The following is an 18,966-nucleotide window of genomic DNA, read 5'->3' as shown; positions in this document are numbered from 1 at the left end:
TACCAACCTACCACGTACGTCAACTTCTCAGTTCAGATCAGGACTATACTTTTAAAGCGAACCTCCATTTTTAACTTCAGATTGCTGTTGTTACATGGCAAGGTTTAAGAACTGAGTGTAAGACTAGACCTGTGCTTCCCAGCACGCCTCCCTGGAGCCCTCCCCTGACACCGTCCGTTGGCCTGTGCCTGGGAGACACAACGTTTCTGCTGATTCTGCCCACTCGGTAGCCTGTGCGTTCACAAGCTTCAGTGGTGAGAAGACTACGAATAGAAGAAGGGGTCCCCGTCTCTTCACCATCTCAAATCCTTCTGTCCCTTCGGTATATGGAAAAGTCTGCTGGGGGCAAATTCACATTCCTGCCCAGATGGGATCACATGGGGAGTGAGGGAACAGTGGGGTGACAGCCGAGAAGAAAGAGAACACACCCCTAGTCTTTGCAGTCTCACCTGCTGACTCCTGTCCAGCAGATGTAGTGCTGGTGTGGTCTGTAGTAACTCCACAACTACTTTTGGCACCAGCGTTGTGAAAGATTAAAATCTTACATGTCTGCAGAATTCAATATTAAATTATTTCACAAACATATTTCTAAAACTAAGGGCCAAGACGTGTTGGCTTACGTTCTTTTCTGTCCTCCAGGTAGAGGAGATTATGCAATACATAAAACCCCAGTCCCGCTACAATAGACATGCTTTTGAGCCAAGGACCTCTATGTCCCTTTCAGGACATGCCAACACATTTCTGAACTTAGGAAATAATAATTTATGGCTCTGTTGATAACAATCTCTTCCAGAGAGGGTGAGAAAATGAAGCTTATAGATCAGCTTCCCCCGCAAGTCTTAACTTAATGCTTTATTTGTATGTCATCTTGTAAATACAAGAGGAAATTTATACCGAACAGTGGTCTAACCTAACTTCCATGGGAGCTTCTGCAGGTGCCAGGCTGATGGGACCTACCCCTTAACTACAGGTGTGCCAGCTACAGTGACCGCCTTTACCCTCATACCCTACTCACGTTTTAAAATACGGTATGGGCAGCCACATTCAGTAATTCTGCCCATTGCAACTAGTAGTTCTTTCCACTGCATCGATATTGTGATAAAATAAGCATCTTTTATCTTTTTTTATTGATATTTTGAGTCAAGATTTGCCCATTGGCTATGCTTTCTCTCCATTAAAAGCAGCAGAGGTTTATTGGGGACATAAGGGGAGGTGACCTAGGTCAAAGCTGAGTGCTTTGTGAAAACCCAGTCCATTTTTATATTTGGCAGCCAATAAAAAAACCCGAACCAAACAAAACACCTATTGTAAACATCACTATTTATTCAAAATATGCATATTACTTGCTATCAGTGTAATGATTTGCACTTCTACAAACGTCTGTGCTTAGCTGATTAAATGGAAAGTTTTTCTTGTGGCAAGGTAAAAATGCACTTGAACCAGTTACCTTATATGTTAATACACATTTTCTTATATCAGCAATGATAGAAATTGAACTCTCAGTTGGTACCTAATGACAATAATCATTACATTGTCAGTTATTTCAAAAGTTACTGATTTTTTTAACTACCTTGGACATGAACGCACTTTTCGTTCGTTCTCTAATAGAGAAACTGGGAAAGTTATTTCTTGACACGTACAACTGCAATGCTCTCAGATTGTTCATACCATTTTGGATTGGCCTGTAATCCATGCAAAACAGCTCTCAGATGAGATGAAGTTGGATTTTTATGAAATGTACCTTATTAGCCCAAAGGAAGGAGCCAATTATTTCAGATGAGCTTAAGAGGAGGTGTACTTATCTGTACTCAGGTAGGCAAAACCTTTTTACTTAGTTTCAGAACATTATCAGCAAAATTAACTTTCATAACAGCTCAAAGAAATACATTTTTAGCAAGAAATCTGTTGTGTTGAGATACCATGCAACCCTTTACAAAACCAGGTAAAACCAAAAAATTCACCATGAAAAGAGAGGAACTAGTCACCTTCTCAAAACGCATTAGGAGTCTATATCTCTCTGTATCATAACTGGAAGACACAGGTGTTGTCCCAAAGAATTAGAAATGAGAAACAAATATGAAGTGCAGCTTACATCATCTCTTTACTGAAGCAGTTAATACTGAACAACATTTCATTCACTGTCTCTTCTAGATATACGTTAGAGAGACATTTGTGCTTACCTGTCTTCTAGGGTCTAGTACCTGCTTCTATATACTACTATTAGATAGACGAGTTACAACATTGTGCTAGGGGTGGGTAGACCTGGGCTACTCCTACGTTATATTTTGTTAATATCCTTTGTACTTTTGCTAGCAGATTATTGGGATATTTGATTTTAGACCAGCAAATGTTTATGACCGATTTATTCATGAATGATTCCACTAACTTCAGAGGGGCTAATTGAATTAGATGAAGATAGATGCAGGGGACCTGAACAGCTTAGGTTTTCTTATGAAGATTTTGCATACTTTTATACATCTTTAGGGAATCATAGGGTTCTTTTTTCAGAAAGACAGCTCAGGCTGAAAAAGGCAAACCATTTATCTCACTACGGACAGTCTGCACCTTGTTTCTGAGGGAGTTGCTTGGCGCTACCTAGGAGCTGGTGCTGCTGAACGTCGTCTCTAGTATTTTGTTGTAAGTTTACCATCATAGCTGCAGTGAGAGACGCAGGGCTTATAGGTGGGCTGAGTTTTGAAACAAAGCATTTCAAAATTACAACTTTGTGGTTTCTTTTTTAACTTTTCAAAGTTACAGCAGCAATGTCCTTTTTTGGTATATTTTGAGGCTTGTGTTATTCATATAAAATTGATTATTAGATATCAAGGAATAGAAACTTATGTTTTTTCACTGTATGTTTTTGAGAATTGCTTAGGTCCAGTTGAGCGAACCGTAGAGATTCTTACACATTTTGCATGACAAATTGTAGATAAACCCACATGATTTAAGTATTATGTACCTCATACTCAGAGGACAAGGTTTTTTTAAATTGCTATTATATGAAACAGGCTAATGTCTTCAGATTAACATCTGCAACCTCACAGTAGATTTCCTGAGTATCATACCTCTGGAAAAATTTGTAGAAATGAATATTACAATAAATGCCTTGTGCTGCTGTAAGTAATGACTGGAAGGACACATGAGATTCACCCTCTCCCCCATCTGTCACAACTCAAAGCACAGATGAGGTAAACCATGTCATCTCTGCAGATATTTAGAAAAGGCTGGCAGAAATTTTTAGAAAGTTATTCCCTCCAACCTGTGCATTTAGGTGAGTCATTTGTTCCCTTCAAATTCACTTTACTCAGGGCAGCCAAGTGCCTAAGTATTTCTGGCACCGATGGAATAATCATCTGCAGTATCATTTTTTTTCCCACATGGGAAGTACATTTACTCTCTAATGGGGAACTGAAACAAGGTTGTCACCATTCTGACTGTTGGCAACACAGAACAAATAGGAAACACTTCAAGGGAAATATTTACAAAAATAGTGTACACAGAAGACATAAGAAGCTTTCATAATACGAATGAATTCTTGAAAGTAATAATCTATTTCTTACCAACACTCACGAGTAGGGAGTCAAATTTAGTTGGATTAGGAAACACTTGTTAAGAATTTTTCATTAATTAATGCAGGTAATTGTGCACTGCAAGTATAATGATGAGCTGTTTATGTATTGTATATGCAGAACCTATGGCCGATAACACAGGTGACAATAAATTTTTCACAGGAATTAATGGTTGAAACAACATTAACTCATGCTGGAAGTCTAAAATACATGATACTTTCTGCATCTGCCGGTTATTTCAACATCACTTACTACCCCGCTCACCTACTTTACAGCAGTGGTGGTATTGCAGGGCTTTTCAGGTTAGCAGCTGGACACTTCACATCTCCCAGCCGAATACTGTTGCTGCAGATAGCTGATAAAAAGAAACTCTTAATTTAAGGAAAAATAAAAATAAAAAAAAATCTTGATGCCTTGATTGCTCGTGGCAAATAAAGAATCCCCATTTACAGACATAAAATATAGGAAAAGGACCGGACAAAGCAAAAAGTTACCACAAGTGCCATTTTTCTCTCCTTTTCTCATAGATCTCTCAATAGAAAAAAAGCCCATGTAACGGGCTTAATTTTCAGCGCCATTTATTTTAAAAGTATGCATTCTGAGAGCTGTGTTGTGCCAGGGAAGACCACCATTGTATCGCAGCTGAACCCCTCCTGGATACATAGCTGTATCTGTTTACTCTACATTAGCATTTACACAACACAGCAAATACTGGGACAAAGAAAAAGTCACTCTGCTTGGTGCTTGCCTGAAACCAGGACAGGATCCGGTATGATACCCAACAGTGCAGGTATTTAAATTCCAACACAGCACTTTCTATCCCACTTTTTCGTAAAATGAAAATCTGTGTTTGGGTTTTGGCAGTCTGACTCCTTTGTTTCTGAAATCACAGACTTTAATGGAAACATAAAGCTGATACACAAAACAACAGCCGGAAACAGCTAAATTGGATTGTAAGTGACAGGAGCAAGCTTTGGTAGAACTGGATTATTTAGAATAACCATCACAACGCTAACAACGAGTCACTCGGGATTTACGTCCCAACAATTGTATCAAACAGAAAGTTATCTTTAACCATATTAGATTACAAATAAAGACAAAAAGGTAGTGCTGAACTTTTCCTCTTCCACATAGAACACGACCCACAGTTTGATCGTTCTCCCAAATATCAAGTCAGTGTTGTAAGCACATTTTTATATTTCACCTTAACAAATTCCGATGACATTTTCCTTGATATAGTCTCATTAACAGTAGAGTTTTAGACCAATTTTGCTGTGCAAGTGTTGTTTAGACATGACTTTCAAGGTAATAGGTTTATTTGGTATTACGGCAGTGTCCTGTGCATGGCAGTGTATCCAATTTGGAGCCGAGAGGACTCCTCCAACCCACTGAATATGAATGCAAACAAAATCTCTTCAGTCGAATTCAATCTAAAAAAGTCCTGTACGGTCTATTTTGAACTCATAAGAGGAATTATGATAGTACAAGATTTAACATTAGTAAGATGTAGGTGATGGAAAGTAAATTATGTCAGATGAACACTCTCGATTGCCATCAGTCTATACAGCTTATCTTGTATCAAATTTATCTCCATTGTGCTAAAGGTAAGAGAAGTTAAGACTAATAAAACAAATTCTCTTAAGACAAGACAATACATTTTACAAGACTTGAAATGTTGAATCTCAAGTCCTCTATTGAGTTACTTAATGTTTGCTTCCAAACCAAGACACAGGTTTCGTTAGTGCCAACATCATCGTAACACTTCTCATTTGATAGCAAGCTCAGTAATTTGGGAGCCTGTTTCCCCCCTCCCTTCCATATATTGTTTGTGCTTCCTGCTTAGATCAAGTGGTCATACGCTAACAGCCACTATAAAAGTAGCAGTTCAAGTACATTTTCCCATCCAAAAAAGCTGCATCACAGGAGGTTTAGTCTAAAAAACAGCGAGAATAGACTGCGAGGCCATTTGCAGTAAGAAGTCGCCAAATGGAACCGTATGCAAAATGGCAATCTAGAAAGACGTACTGGAACCACAACTCTTATCCAGCTTGATATGTTATGTGAAAGGGGAGATCACAAATCCTAGTGTCCAGCATGAATAACACACTTTAGAAACTACCAATAAAAGGGTTTGCCAATTTAAAAGTTAGTTGTTGATCGTACAAAGAACGAGCCAATGGACTTTCCATTCTTTGCATCTTTGTTCCCCTCAGGAATCCATTACCTTTCACAAAGAAAATTTTAGCTATCAAACTTGTCCATAAATTTTGCCGCTGAGTGTGAAACCATCCAGTTAGCATATACACTATCATTTGCATATCTTGAAAACACAGAGTTAGTGCCATCGAATCTTGTGAGTGGAACGGGGCTCTCCTCAGGCCAGTTCGGGTATGACATGCCTAAAAATGAAAACAGATAATTTTTTCTGCACTGAAGAACCATAACTTCATGTGCAGACAGTAAGGCCCTTGGCAAAACTCCCTTCAGTATTTTAAGCCAGTCCACTGGATTTTGTCCCAAATCAATTCATATAAATGATGTTTCGAAATCCTTGAAGCACAAATTCAGAAGTAGGCAAAAACCCTGAAAAAATAAAGTGCTTGCTTGATAAAAAAATCGCATGTGTGTATGCACGTGTGCGTAATAAAAAGCTAATAGCTTTTTTATCATTTGATAAGCCTCCAACTTTCCGTAATTTTTGGTTTCAACAATCATGCAGCAGTATATTGCATTGCAAGAGGAAGTTCTTGCTGTACAGGAAGTGCTCCAAGAATTAATAAACCTATTTGGGACAGGATCCAAAGTCCGTGCCAATGACTGAGAGTATTTCCATTTACTTAAATGGGCGTCTTTCCTTTGGCTTCAGTGAGGTTTTGGGGACAGTCTCGCTCCCTCACCAGGGATCCCCTGCTTAATTTCAGGAAATCCCAGGAGCACAACTGAGTAAAGCCCAACAAAGTCCTGAGCACTCTTGTCTTGATTCAGCATTTAAACGTGTATTTCAGGCATGCAATTACTTGTATTGAGTCCAGTAACTGCTTCTCGGTTTAGGCACAAGTGATCACCAAAATGGAAGCAGAGTGCTTAGCACCATGTTGATCCAGCTGCACAAGCAGAGAATCGTACCAGGGTCAAGATTTTCAAAATGGAATTCTGATTTTGTTGCTTAATAAGCATTCAGCATCTGCCATCAGCCTCGGTGGCAACTTTTTGTGTTACTGCATTCTTTGAACAATCTGGCTGCTAAGTGCCCCAAAGTGAACCTGAGTTGGGGGAACCTGTTAAAGAAAATCATAGCTAGGGTATAGATTAAAAAAAAAAGACCCAAAGCCATGTATTAATGGCAACTTTTAAACTACAAGATCCAACTTTTCAAAAGTCATACTGCTGGAAGGATGAAAAAAATGTATCTGTAATGTTAGTAAATATCTAAAACCATGTAGAATATTTAATCAGGAGACAAAATGTAGGAGTTTTGGCAAGAACCATTTTTACTGTCCATCTCACCATCACAATATGAAAGCATATGTTCTTTTTAAAAACACTTGCTACATCATTCAATCAAGGCTTAGTACTGACATTTTCATAATAAATCAAAGGACGTGAAAACAGCTGAGTGTATTTTGAAAATACCCACTGTTACTTCAATTTTCAAAAGACTTTACATGTTGATTTAGTCTGTATATAATACTTATATACAGTATTTTGACCTTTTGTATATAATACTTGGGTTTCAGTCTACGATACATTAAATAGACATTTCAGCTTATGGATCCAGAATGCATTTAACAGCAGCTGAAATTTAGAAATACATCTTGATAAATGAAAAATGTTGCAGATGGGTCTTATCATTGAGCTATGGCAAGAAACAGTATATATATATATAAAAAAAAAAAAGTCTATTGCTTAAATTAGAGGTGCAGATTCTAACATACTTTAAATGTTCCTAGCTTTCCCCAACAGGATAGTTGAATTACTCATTAGCATTTTATATTTCCCCTGAGAATACTTCCCTGATTTTTTTTTTTCTTTTACTGTATGATATCTAGTCATTTTACTTATTTTCACATCCTTTTAAAAACGTTTATTTTAAACACAGCTGCAAAATGACTAAAGGATGATCCTGATGCAAACTTTGACATTTACCAAAAGAAAAAACAAACAAACAAAAAAACCCAAAAAAAGCTTCCAAGCAAATTTTGATTGGCTTCATTCAGACAAGAAACACTGTAATGGGGTTACAGAGTCTGAGAACAGTGCAGAAGAAAAATCATTTTTTTTGTGTTGCTAGAATCTAGTAAATGCATGTGAAATTCTACCATAGAGTTTGTTTTCAATCCATGTGGAAGGGAGGGTTCGAGGGAGGGGAGCATTATTACAGTCCACGAGTGGTGTCTCCTCTTCTGAGAGCCCATCATCATAAAGTAAGGAATCAGACGGTGTGGAAGCTGCAAGATCTAAGTAGTCCTAAGGAGTGAACACAGAAAAGGCTGGGTTAACATAGGTGGCAGTGTTGCTGGTTGGGTATAAAGGCCTCACGTGCATCTGGTTTCTTCAAAACAAGTAACTACAGACCCCACTGCATTTCTCTTTTGATAGTACCTCTGGCACCTGAGCAGGCTTTCCCTTTCTGCGACCACAGCATCTTTGGTAGTATCCAATTTGGAATCATAGAAGCATTTAGGTTGGAAAAGACCTTTGAGAACATCAGGTCCAACCATTAACCCAGCACTGCCAAGCCCACCACTAAACCACGTCCCCAAGCACCACATCTACAAGGTTTTTAAACACCCCCAGCAATGGTGACTCCACCACCTCCCCGGGCAGCCCGTTCCAGTGCCTGACCACCCTTTCGGTGAAGACATGTCCCCTCACACCCAATCTAACCCTCCCCCGGTGCCACCTGAGGCCGTTCCCTCCTGTCCTGTCCCTTGTTCCCTGGGAGCAGAGCCCGACCCCCCCCTGCCTACAGCCCGTGTCAGGCAGCTGCAGGGAGCGATAAGGGCCCCCCCGAGCCCCCTCCTCTCCAGGCTGAGCCCCCCCAGCCGCCCCCCATCCCACGGGTGCCCCAGCCCCCTCCCCAGCCCCGGACACGCTCCAGCCCCTCTGCGTCCCTCTTGACACAAGGGACACGAAGCTGAACACCATATTCAAGGTTGACAGAACACTAAACACACTAGAGACATTAATACTTCCCTTACTTAATTCTGTACATCAGTAAAGTAACCAAGAAGTTAAAGGGCTGTTCTAACTGATTTGTTTGACCTTCACTTTGTTTTACCTCATACATATGTATGCCTGAAAAAAAATATAGAGAGATACATATGTGCACTTAAAGAGAAGGTACTCAGATCATCTAATCATTTTACAAAAGCTATTACATAATCATGTATAAAATTAGCCATGTAAATAGTGCCAAATAAAGTTTTTGCTGCTGCTGCTGTTCTAAAATGAAGTATTTAGGTCAACCGTAATAATTCTTAGGTTTTCATCTATACTGATGAATTTTTTTGATGCAAAAACCAAATGTGAAGCATTTCCAACTAATCTAAAATATACTTTTTCCTTTCAAAGTGGCTTTTCCTTTGGAAATTTCCTTTGGAAAATTTTCATAAAGGTGAAGTTACCTGTTTTAATAAATTGAAAAATCTTCAGAATTTTTCAGACAGAAAGGCGGAAAGATTAACAACTAATTTGTCGAGCTTTATTTTGGATTATCTTTGATTTTAATTATGATGAAAATTACAGAAAACTTGCCAGCCTCTGTATTACAAGTCTGTCACTGAGCACGCAGACCATACGCATACTGATTCTCAGCAGCTATAAGTTAATGATTGACAAGTCAGAGTGATTTAATGTACAGCCTACACCTTTCACTTTGCCCTTTTTAATTTAGAACTTACTTCGACATCCACATCCTGAACAAAATCATTCCCATTTATTACTTCTTGCACCCAGTGTAAATGCCATCACATTCTCAAGCCTGACAGTGGTTGCTTTATTTCCTCTGTTTTTCATTTGTAACTGCCCACCTTCACATAACCAGCAGGTTATTTTTTTTTTATATTATGTATCTATGCACAAGCAGGTACATATACACTTTTATAAATGTATGCCACTTGGACTTAGTTCTAGACCTCAGCATCCATTCATTCAAACAAAGTCCATACAGGATTATAATAGTTTTGAAGTAACTGAGAATGGTGGAATCATACAGCTTTCGTACCTCTGTTGCTGTCAACATATAATTAAATCAGATTCAAGAAAATGCTGCATTCTTCTAGTTCTAGGCTTCTTAGAGTTATTTATTCATGACTTCAGTTTAGGACTAACACTTCATTATTATTTTTTTTAATTTAAGAAAGCTAGAAAGATTAAGGATAACTCATCTGCATTTAGGGTTGAAGTCACCAAAGCCACTAAATGAAGTAACACTGCTTTCAAAAAGCTGGGTGCATTTTGAAGAAACTAGATATGTAAATGCTTCAGAATTTGATGAAAAGTAAATTAATTTTCTTTTTTAAAAAAATAATCCTTATTTCTGTATATTCAAAGTCAGATGATCACAAAAACTTTCAAAAACTCATACTTTCCCACACTTACCCTACTCTTCACCATCATTTTCTCTAGCTCCTTGCTGATCTCAGCAAATGTTGGTCTTTTATCAGGCTCTTGCTTCCAACAGCGCAACATCAAGTTGTACCTGTGACCCACCACAAGGTGAAAAAAACCCCAACAGAATCGTTAGAAGTGGGTCGTGTTTCTGCTCAAAAAATGTATAGCACCGAAGCTGAACCGTGGCATGAAAGCTATCCACAAGTACATCAATCTTTACGATATGTTCTCTTAAACATCCCTTTGAATCAACAACTGACATTCACAAGGATGGGCTGTTGCTTTCATGGGCCTTTATGAGTTCAAAGAACGATGCACTTGGCTGTCCTTGAAGGGCTGTAGCCTTAGGTTTCTTTCTTTATTTTCACTTTCTTAAAGGGCCACCTCGTGTAGGCAGCATGCCAGATTTCTAATTGGTTTTGTTTGCATATGACTGGTGTGAGTCTCTCAACCTGAAGAACTCTGCTGTTACATCAGAAAGTAGAATTTTTTTCTTCATTTGTTGAAATCCTAAAAAGTGTCTGTGAGCTTTTCTTCAAAGTGAAGCCTAACCTAAGACTATTGGTGGAAACTAACATTCTTTTGATTACTTCTATCATTGTTATTTTGATTATATCTGTTCTTATTCTGTCTTTAACTGTCTTTTGTAGCACACAGAGTGGAAACAAAAGGGAGCAGGAATAAAGTTTTATAGCTGAATGACTATCAGGCAGACACTGGGATGTGTAACTCTCCAACCTGTGCCTTTCATGTTGTTTTTCTAGCTCAAGTGTTTTCAGGACTAAGCGATCTAGTCAAAAAAGTTCTCTAATTGTGGAAACAGTTGGCTACAAACACTGCAGCAAGCTATTGGAAAGCACTGAGTTTTTTTGCCCTCATCTATGATCGCTCTCTTACTTGACTGGGTAAAGCAAAGAACACAATTTAAGAAACATGGTGGGCTCTCAAAGGCTCTCAGAAAAATTTCTGAGTAGACCAGAAAAAATCTGAAGAAGTCAGAAAACCACGATGTGGCTTGAGTGAAAAAAGAAACTCAGACATGATCAGCTTGCCTAACCTAATAATTATCAATGATACAACATATGTTTGAGGAATGAAGTCTTATTCCCTGTTGAGATGACACAAAGAAAAAAATTAAATATTAAGTATTTGCTAGAGTATATTTGCCAGTGACACTTGTAAACTTCTACCCTGCTCTAAGTTCAGAAACCCTTAAATGTTTTTTCTTGTTATATAGTATTAAAAAACCCCAACAAACTATTATTATTTATACCGTATTTTCTCAGCCCGGATGTGGCCAAAGCATCCTTCATATTGAAAATCAGTCAAAAGAGATGTTGTAGTGATTGTAGCCTGGTAACTTTCTAAAAAAAACCTGACCATGACCACATTTGCAGGCTGAACATAAAATCGTGCCTCATCTCCAAATACCATGGAAGAACCACAGAGAGAAGATATTTCACATTGAGAGTGTTTTAATAAATCAGCCAATAAAGTACGAACTGTCTCCAAGTAGAAGAGAAATTGCCATGGGCTTATCTGGACTTAACAAGTCACAGAAAATTTGTGTCTTCTAGGACATAGATTCCTGTGTCAGTGTATCATTTCTCCTATGTAATGCCAGGACAACTAATAGACAATAAGTGTGGATGGAACATCTGTCTCATTTGCAGAAAAGTACTGAAACATTTGCTTGAGTATTCCAGCTACCACTATGTTTTATGAAATTCTCCTCCTCCCCCCACCCTCGGGAGTTTTGAACATTCAAACTCTCTAAATTGTTTGGTAAGCGTGTTACTCAATATCCTACAAATATTTTGGATGTGGCTGCAAGCATTCTGTTGGCAATTCTTTTCCTACACTTTACTGTTCACTAGCTTCGTTACATTCTTTTGAGGACTGCATATTTTGATTATACCTCTGAGATAATACAGAATAGTATTTCTGTGGCATTTATTTAAACCCTTTAAAAATTATTTATTCAAGAGATGTTTTATGAATCTAAATAAGATCAAGAGCTACTTACATTTCCTCACTGCAGTTTTCTGGTCTCTCCATTCTATAGCCTGTTTTTAGGAGGTTAAAGAGTCTTTCAGGAGCAATACCTGGGTAGGGATTGCCTCCCAAAGTTACAATCTCCCATAGCAGAACTCCAAATGACCATCTGAAAAAGAGAAAATGAGACTTTATTTCGAGCAGTAGGTTTCAAGAACTTAGTGTGGCTTTCACACAACAAAACTCTTCCTAGTGTTCTGAAAGCCCAATGAAATCCAAGACATTGCCAAGACAGAGGGGCTGTACGGATGCGTATAGGGCCATCTTGTTCCCAAATACCGTTCCTTAAAAAGGTTACCCACCAAGACAGTAAAGACAAGGGATATGCCTCTTGTATCCACTGACAAAAGCTAACTGTATCCTGGGAAGGCACATCATCTCTAGACAGCAGAAAGAGAAAGTCCTTCCCACGGTGGCCCAGCCCAAAGGCTTATTCCTCTTCTGTAGGGTGCTCCTGGAGATGCCTCCCTTTTTCCTTTGGCTACAAAGGGAGTCTAACCTCCCCAGTTAGCCCTTATAGGCCTATTCAGAAATAACTGTCTGGATTTACACAGGCTGGCTCAACCAGTTACCAAGGGACTGGTTTGCTGTCTTGACTATGAGGTTGTGTTTCTTCATGTGCACAATGTATTTATTTCAACCATAAGCAACACCTTTGATTTCAGCTGGTCTGTTGGGTCATTTCAGTGATTCAGGACTTAATTTTCATCTTAGAGTTGATGAAAGAAGCAGAAGGAATTTATTTCTGAAATACCAAATGCCTAAAATAGTTCAGCATAGAACAGAAGACAGAAGAAACTGTTTTCTGAAATGAACAGAAGAAATGGTGACTTCTTTAACCTACTTTATTGATGAGCTCAAACCAAAAGATCTTGCTCAATGAGTTGGAAGTATTTAGATAGATTAAATTAATCCATTTTTGGAGGGCAGGCCAGGAGAAGAGAGGCAAAAATGGTTTTCTTTCCTTAGTGGAAAGCTTTTTTCAAGACACAAAGCAGCTAGAAATTACTCTGAAGCTGCTCAACCGACCGAGCTGCCAAAATTTGCATCTTCAAACTGAAGGAAACCAGCCAACACTGTCTCACTCAAAGGGGGTACTCAATAGGATGCATCTGGAAGCAAAAGTACATACAGCTTATGAGAAATGTTAGGTTTTGTGCTCTCATCATTGGGTAATATCTGTGAAAACTCTGCTTTTAAGAAGATTTTAGGAAGCGTTACACACCTAATGCCAAACCAAATGGCAATGTCTACCTCCCTTTGAAAATTCCATCTCAAAATGTTAGCCACAAACCTCACCTCCTGCCTGACCACATTTCACCTGTGCTTAAAAGAACGGGAACCCTGGATGTACAGCAATAAAACTTCCAAAATGGGCAGAGAAGCCAAAGCAAGTCTCAGGCAGCCCCAAGTGATATGCTGCCATTTTTCTCCCTAATGCCATTCACTGAATTAATTTTTAATCACTCTGCACATTCTTGAAAGCTAATGAATATTTATAGCATTTTCATAGACTTTATTATTATACCTCCTCATATACCCTTTTTGAGGCCAATTATGCTCTGCCATCAGCTTATAATTCTGTCCATGATTAATTCAAATAAACTTTGTAGCATGGCAGGTTTTATTTTTAAAATCCACCTCTTCTGCGTAAGAGGAATTTTACAAAATACAGAAGGAGGGATCAGACGCATAATTTCTTAATTAAAAGTTATTTAGTAAATGGGCATATTAGAATAGAACGCTGTAGAATGCTGCAATGATTTCAGGTCATTATACAAATTAAGTACTATGGGAAGATAAACGGGGGATGAAAAATTTCCCATTGTGCTATGTTTATTGCTGAATAAAAATGCAATCAGAGAAGGTCAGGAAAGAAAAGTATGTGAAAAGGAAGACAGTAGGCTAGCTTTCCACTGATGTCATACACCTCTGAAGCAAAAATGGGATTTTGCAAATGCTGGGAAACGGTACTGCTATTAAGCACTGCTAACCACTAACTATACAGAAAGGCTTTAGAAGGAAGAGGCTGGAAAACATAAACACAGACCATCGGGGAAAAAGCATATTGGAATCGTTGTTGAGTATATTAATATATATATGTTCAACTAAAATATAATTCCATCACCGCAAACAACAAAGAATATTCATAAAACAGTATTTTCAGTGAATGTAATTATCTAAATTAACAACCACTGCTGCAAAAAAAGTAGTTAAGTTATGGGTTTGCTGCTGTTGGAATGGCACTGATGGAACTGGCACTGGAGAGGATTTGCGCTGCAGCTCTCTCCGTGTGTCTCAGTGTTGTGCTGTAGGCACCTGAAGGAGCTGCTATACAACACTCTTAGATTACTTCATGTATAATGACATGAATAGTGAAGGTGACCTCACCAGTGAGCCAAAGGCACCACATAAGATATTTAGACCTTTAATGTCATCGTATTGAAGCGGACACACAAAGCGCAACGCAGCGCTCTGTTAAGCATACCTGATGCATCTCCAAGAAAGCTGGTAAATCAGCATGTCTTTACACGGGGATGCTTATCCAGATCTGGGAAGCAGCAAAGCTACGCAGCACCAGCGTGCTGCCCAGGGCTCTGAGCTAGCTTGCTCGATGCCAGCTGGGCAATCTCTGCATGGCTTTGTATTACGTGTATAAGAGATGGGCTCCTGGGCTTAATAGCAGCCCATCAGGCAAACAAACGGGGAGGAATGGCACTGGATCCAGAAGATCAATCAACAATCAAAGACGACGCAGTTACATGACAACACAATCTGTTCTGGCCCCAAACCATAGTGACAAATCTGTTTTGCAGAAAATGATGAAATTAAAAATACGCTAAGAAGTCTTTAAAAGAATTTTACCAATTCTCTGGGAAAAGTCACTGTAGAGAAGCAGGTCAGCACAACAGATATTGTGAGGAGGATAAAAAAAGACCCAGAAAAAACTGTAAGCAGACCTAAGTGGAACTGACACTCTTCTGAGAATCACCCCCATGTTTTCTCTTTTCTTACTCCAAGCGAAACAAAGTAAATGAAAATATTTTGGAAATTCATATTGTAAGGAATTTCCAAGGCAAGCAAAATATTTTATGTCACTAAAACTGCTCTGACCTGCAGAGAGAAAAGTAAAAAGTGAATGTAAATAATTTTAGAAGTACAAATCAAAAGGTTCCTATTTGCACATGCTGCTATTATCAAAGTGTTTTCCCCAAAAGCGGAATGTCACTGTGACCGGTATGTTTTACACCAGCTGAGTTTAATGTAAATAAATACTAGTCAGATTCTGATTCACAGGAAATTTGGAAGGTATCCAAATGCTACCTAGCAGCAAATCAGACATAAGTACTGCTGCTTTTGTAGTGCTTTAGACTTTTTTTCTCCTAAATAAATAATACTTAGGTTTAGTGTCTGCCTGGTGAGTAGTCACAAGAAGCACTCATCCCAGAGAGGAAAAAAATGAAAGTATCTGATCCCGAGTTAAGTGTATACACACTCCTCTGCCTAGCTCCTTGCTTATCAGACATGAAAACAGCTCAGCTGTGGTTGCTTTGCCACCTAATCATCACAGGTGGAGACAAGCGCATATCCATCTTCAGGATCTCTGTGTCCCTAATCATGCAAATGAACTTGCATCTTGGCACCGGAGCCAGACTGTTCCCCTAAGGTTTGGGCTGGCTGTCCTTAAAATTAATTGCTGTTTTGTCATTGATCTCAATAGGAGTGAGGCCAGGCATTAAATTCTTCTTCCTTTCTTCCCACCCCATCCCTTACTTACCAGCAAGTGTTACAGACAAGTGATTAACAGGAATCGGGATGTTTGGGTATGACCATTACCTTTAGCAAAGACTAATGATTTTTGTCTGTATATTCAAAGCCGACCTTGTCACATGAACACATCCAACCCTCGTTGATTTCAACAGTAATTATGTGCCTAAATACCTGATAATATTTTCTTCAGATTTAGTTCAACAGCAGAAATCATATGTATTGTTGCCAGCTGGTGTTCTTCACGTCTCTTTGTAAGAACAACAGCTTTAGCTACTATGTACCTTGTTGTGCTTCCTCCCTCATCTCCTTAAACAAGTACAGAAACCATAAATAATGCAAGAATTTACACTTACACATCACTCTGTGTTGTATAGATATGATCAAATAGGGACTCTATGGCCATCCATTTAACAGGTATCCGACCCTGGGAGGAAGAGAAGCAACACTGCAATTACTGGTCAGAAAATTAAGTTTCCAAGCGGAAAACCAAGGTATTTATTTTCAAACCTGTACCAGGTACCCTAACCATACTCTACTATTTTCCAATGGGCTGAACAATTTGGAATTTCATAAGAAAAACAGTGAAGAGAACAATTCTAAGAGTTTGTAAAATCACTCATTCATGTCATTCCACATACTTCAGTAATCTAATTACATGCGATAAGGTGGGGTGCTTTTTTTTTTCTCCAGATGGTCATCAGTGTAAGTCAGATAGACTCAACTCTCCTCTTAACAAAGAGTTTCATCCAAATAGTTATTTATATTCTTCAAACATGAATGTCTGTCTTCCCATTGCTTTTGGGAAATGTGCAAATGCAAAACTGGTGGGGCATGGGGATCAAAGAGGAAGAGCTAACTCATTTATGTATGATGCATAAATAGAAGCGCCTAGATGTTAACATACCTTTGGTTTCAGAACTGTACCTGCACAGTCATATTTGATTACTGGTTACTAAATTGAATCTACAAGTTGCTACCTCCCACTGGCAGAAATTGACTCATAAAATCTGAGAAATCTGCTCCAGATATTAATGAAAACCCAGCTTTGCAAAATTTCCAAGATGTTTCATAACCTTCACAATATCACTAGCATTCATCTGCCTTACTTGTTCTCATGAGATTCATATATATATATATATATACACACATATATATATATGCGCAACAACTGTTCCAGTAGGATTTGAAACTTATCCTTCCTTCCTCTAAATTTTTTTCTTTTCCCTGTTTCCCCATGCAAGCAGACAGATGCTTGCTAGGCTCTGAATAATACTACAGCAGCGAGCTTCTCAGAAGTAAAGAGAAAATATCCATTCAGTACATCAACACCCCACCAAATAAAATGAAACTGCCTTTATGTAAATGCATCACTCTTAAAATACAGAGCAACTGGTACAGATCAGTGTGAAACACATACACCAGAAGATAGCTAAATGAACATAGCAAAGCCCTTTTACATATGATCACATCTCTCAAAAGGTGGGATTTTTTTTTTCTTTGCAGCTTGTTTTGACTTATGAAACATTCACACAAACTGGCCTGAAAAAACAGGGAAAGCTGAGCTGAAAATTCACAGTATTTGTCATAAAAAATTCACAGATTTCATAAAAATAAAAAAATTTCACACACACAAAAATTCCGTTGTTAACTCTTTCATATGAAGTCATAGAGGGAACTGAACCAACACTACTCATGTTAGAAAGAGTCAACAGAAAGTAGTGTTAGTGAACGTCACGGCCTGGCCTGGGACTGACGTGTAAAAGTTCTGCTGTCAATGACAGGCGGATGCAAACCGGCAGAAAGCAGGATTTGCTGTGTTTGACAGTATTTCTTACAAGAACAAATAAATGACAAGCCTCAATTTATCATCTTAGTCTCAAAGTGATTATGCTCAAGCATTTCTCTTCAGGGCAGCAGTGATGTGACTCAACAGCTCGTCTTCCCATCACATTTATTTTGCACAGTCCTCCAGGTGAAACGTTGCCTACGCTGAATCCTGCCGCGGGCATTGCGAGCAGACGGACCTGTACCTGGGCACCTGGCAACAATTTACTGTGGCAGGCAAAATACAATCGTTTTAAATAACCTCTGGCACTTATTAACTCCTGATCTACCCCGACCTCTGATCTACCATTTTGATTAAGATTTGGTATCTTTCATACATTTAGAAGTATTTGTAGGAGGGCTTTGCTTCAAGTCCTCCACATAGATGTGGTAACTCCTGGAATAAGGATATTTATAGAAACTGTCTGCATCTTTTTCAGCTCCTTAGGATTTTTTTGTTTATATTTTTAATTATGAATAGAAAAGAAACAGACAAAAATTAGGGTGGTTTTTGCTTGTGTTTTCAAGCAGTGTGGTAAGGAACTGGATAAATGAGAGGGCCCACCTCATTTACAGATGGACTGCCCTCTACCTGCAAAAAGCTTCACAGTTAAAAGTTCCTACAATGACAAAAAGGTGTCATTCCTCTGTACTTACGTTAACAAAACACACGCTATTTTTAAGCATCCTGTGTGAACACTCTAGCCTCAAGAAAAAGAAATAATTTATTACAGTCTATTTGACACCCTGCTTTTAAAAACTAGCAGATCTCACCCTGCTCTTTACATATTTTCTTGCAGCTTTTCACAGCATCACAGAACTGCTGCGGTGGGCAGGGAGCTCACCCCCCTGCTCAGCCAGGCCCCGCCACAGCAGGCTTCTTGAGACCCTTTCCAGCCAGGTTTGAGTATCTCCAGGGATGAAGATTCCCTGGGCAGCCTGTTGCGGTGTTCAATCACTGTTACAGTAAAGTTTTTTTCTTGTCTTTAAATAGTATTTCTTGTATTTCAAATAGCTCCCATTGCCTCTTGTTCTGTCACTGGAGCGGACCACAAGGAGAAGAGCCTGGCTGTGCTGGCTTTATTCCCTCCCCTCAGGCATTTATACACAGCAGTAACATCCCCCTGGGACC

The 18,966-nt window shown here is 38.8% G+C and overlaps 1 protein-coding gene across 1 annotated transcript in view; it reads right to left on the bottom strand.

Annotated features, from left to right (window-relative positions):
• Positions 1-1,332: 1,332 nt before the first annotated feature.
• The window catches only part of RET (ret proto-oncogene), an 88,263-nt gene continuing 70,629 nt past the window's right edge, over positions 1,333-18,966 (bottom strand). The window contains exons 16-20 of the mRNA XM_055792443.1: positions 16,364-16,434; positions 12,211-12,348; positions 10,173-10,272; positions 7,889-8,036; positions 1,333-5,968 (exon numbers count right to left, since the gene is read on the bottom strand). Of these exons, the coding sequence (XP_055648418.1) occupies positions 5,811-5,968; positions 7,889-8,036; positions 10,173-10,272; positions 12,211-12,348; positions 16,364-16,434 (615 nt within the window). The 3' untranslated portion in view covers positions 1,333-5,810. The remainder of the gene's footprint in view (positions 5,969-7,888; positions 8,037-10,172; positions 10,273-12,210; positions 12,349-16,363; positions 16,435-18,966) is intronic.

Source organism: Falco peregrinus, chromosome 1 (genome assembly GCF_023634155.1).
Source record: "Falco peregrinus isolate bFalPer1 chromosome 1, bFalPer1.pri, whole genome shotgun sequence".
In the NCBI taxonomy this organism is placed as follows: Eukaryota; Metazoa; Chordata; class Aves; order Falconiformes; family Falconidae; genus Falco; species Falco peregrinus.
Note: the sequence above shows the minus strand (reverse complement) of the source record. Positions and strands in the feature narration are given on the sequence as shown.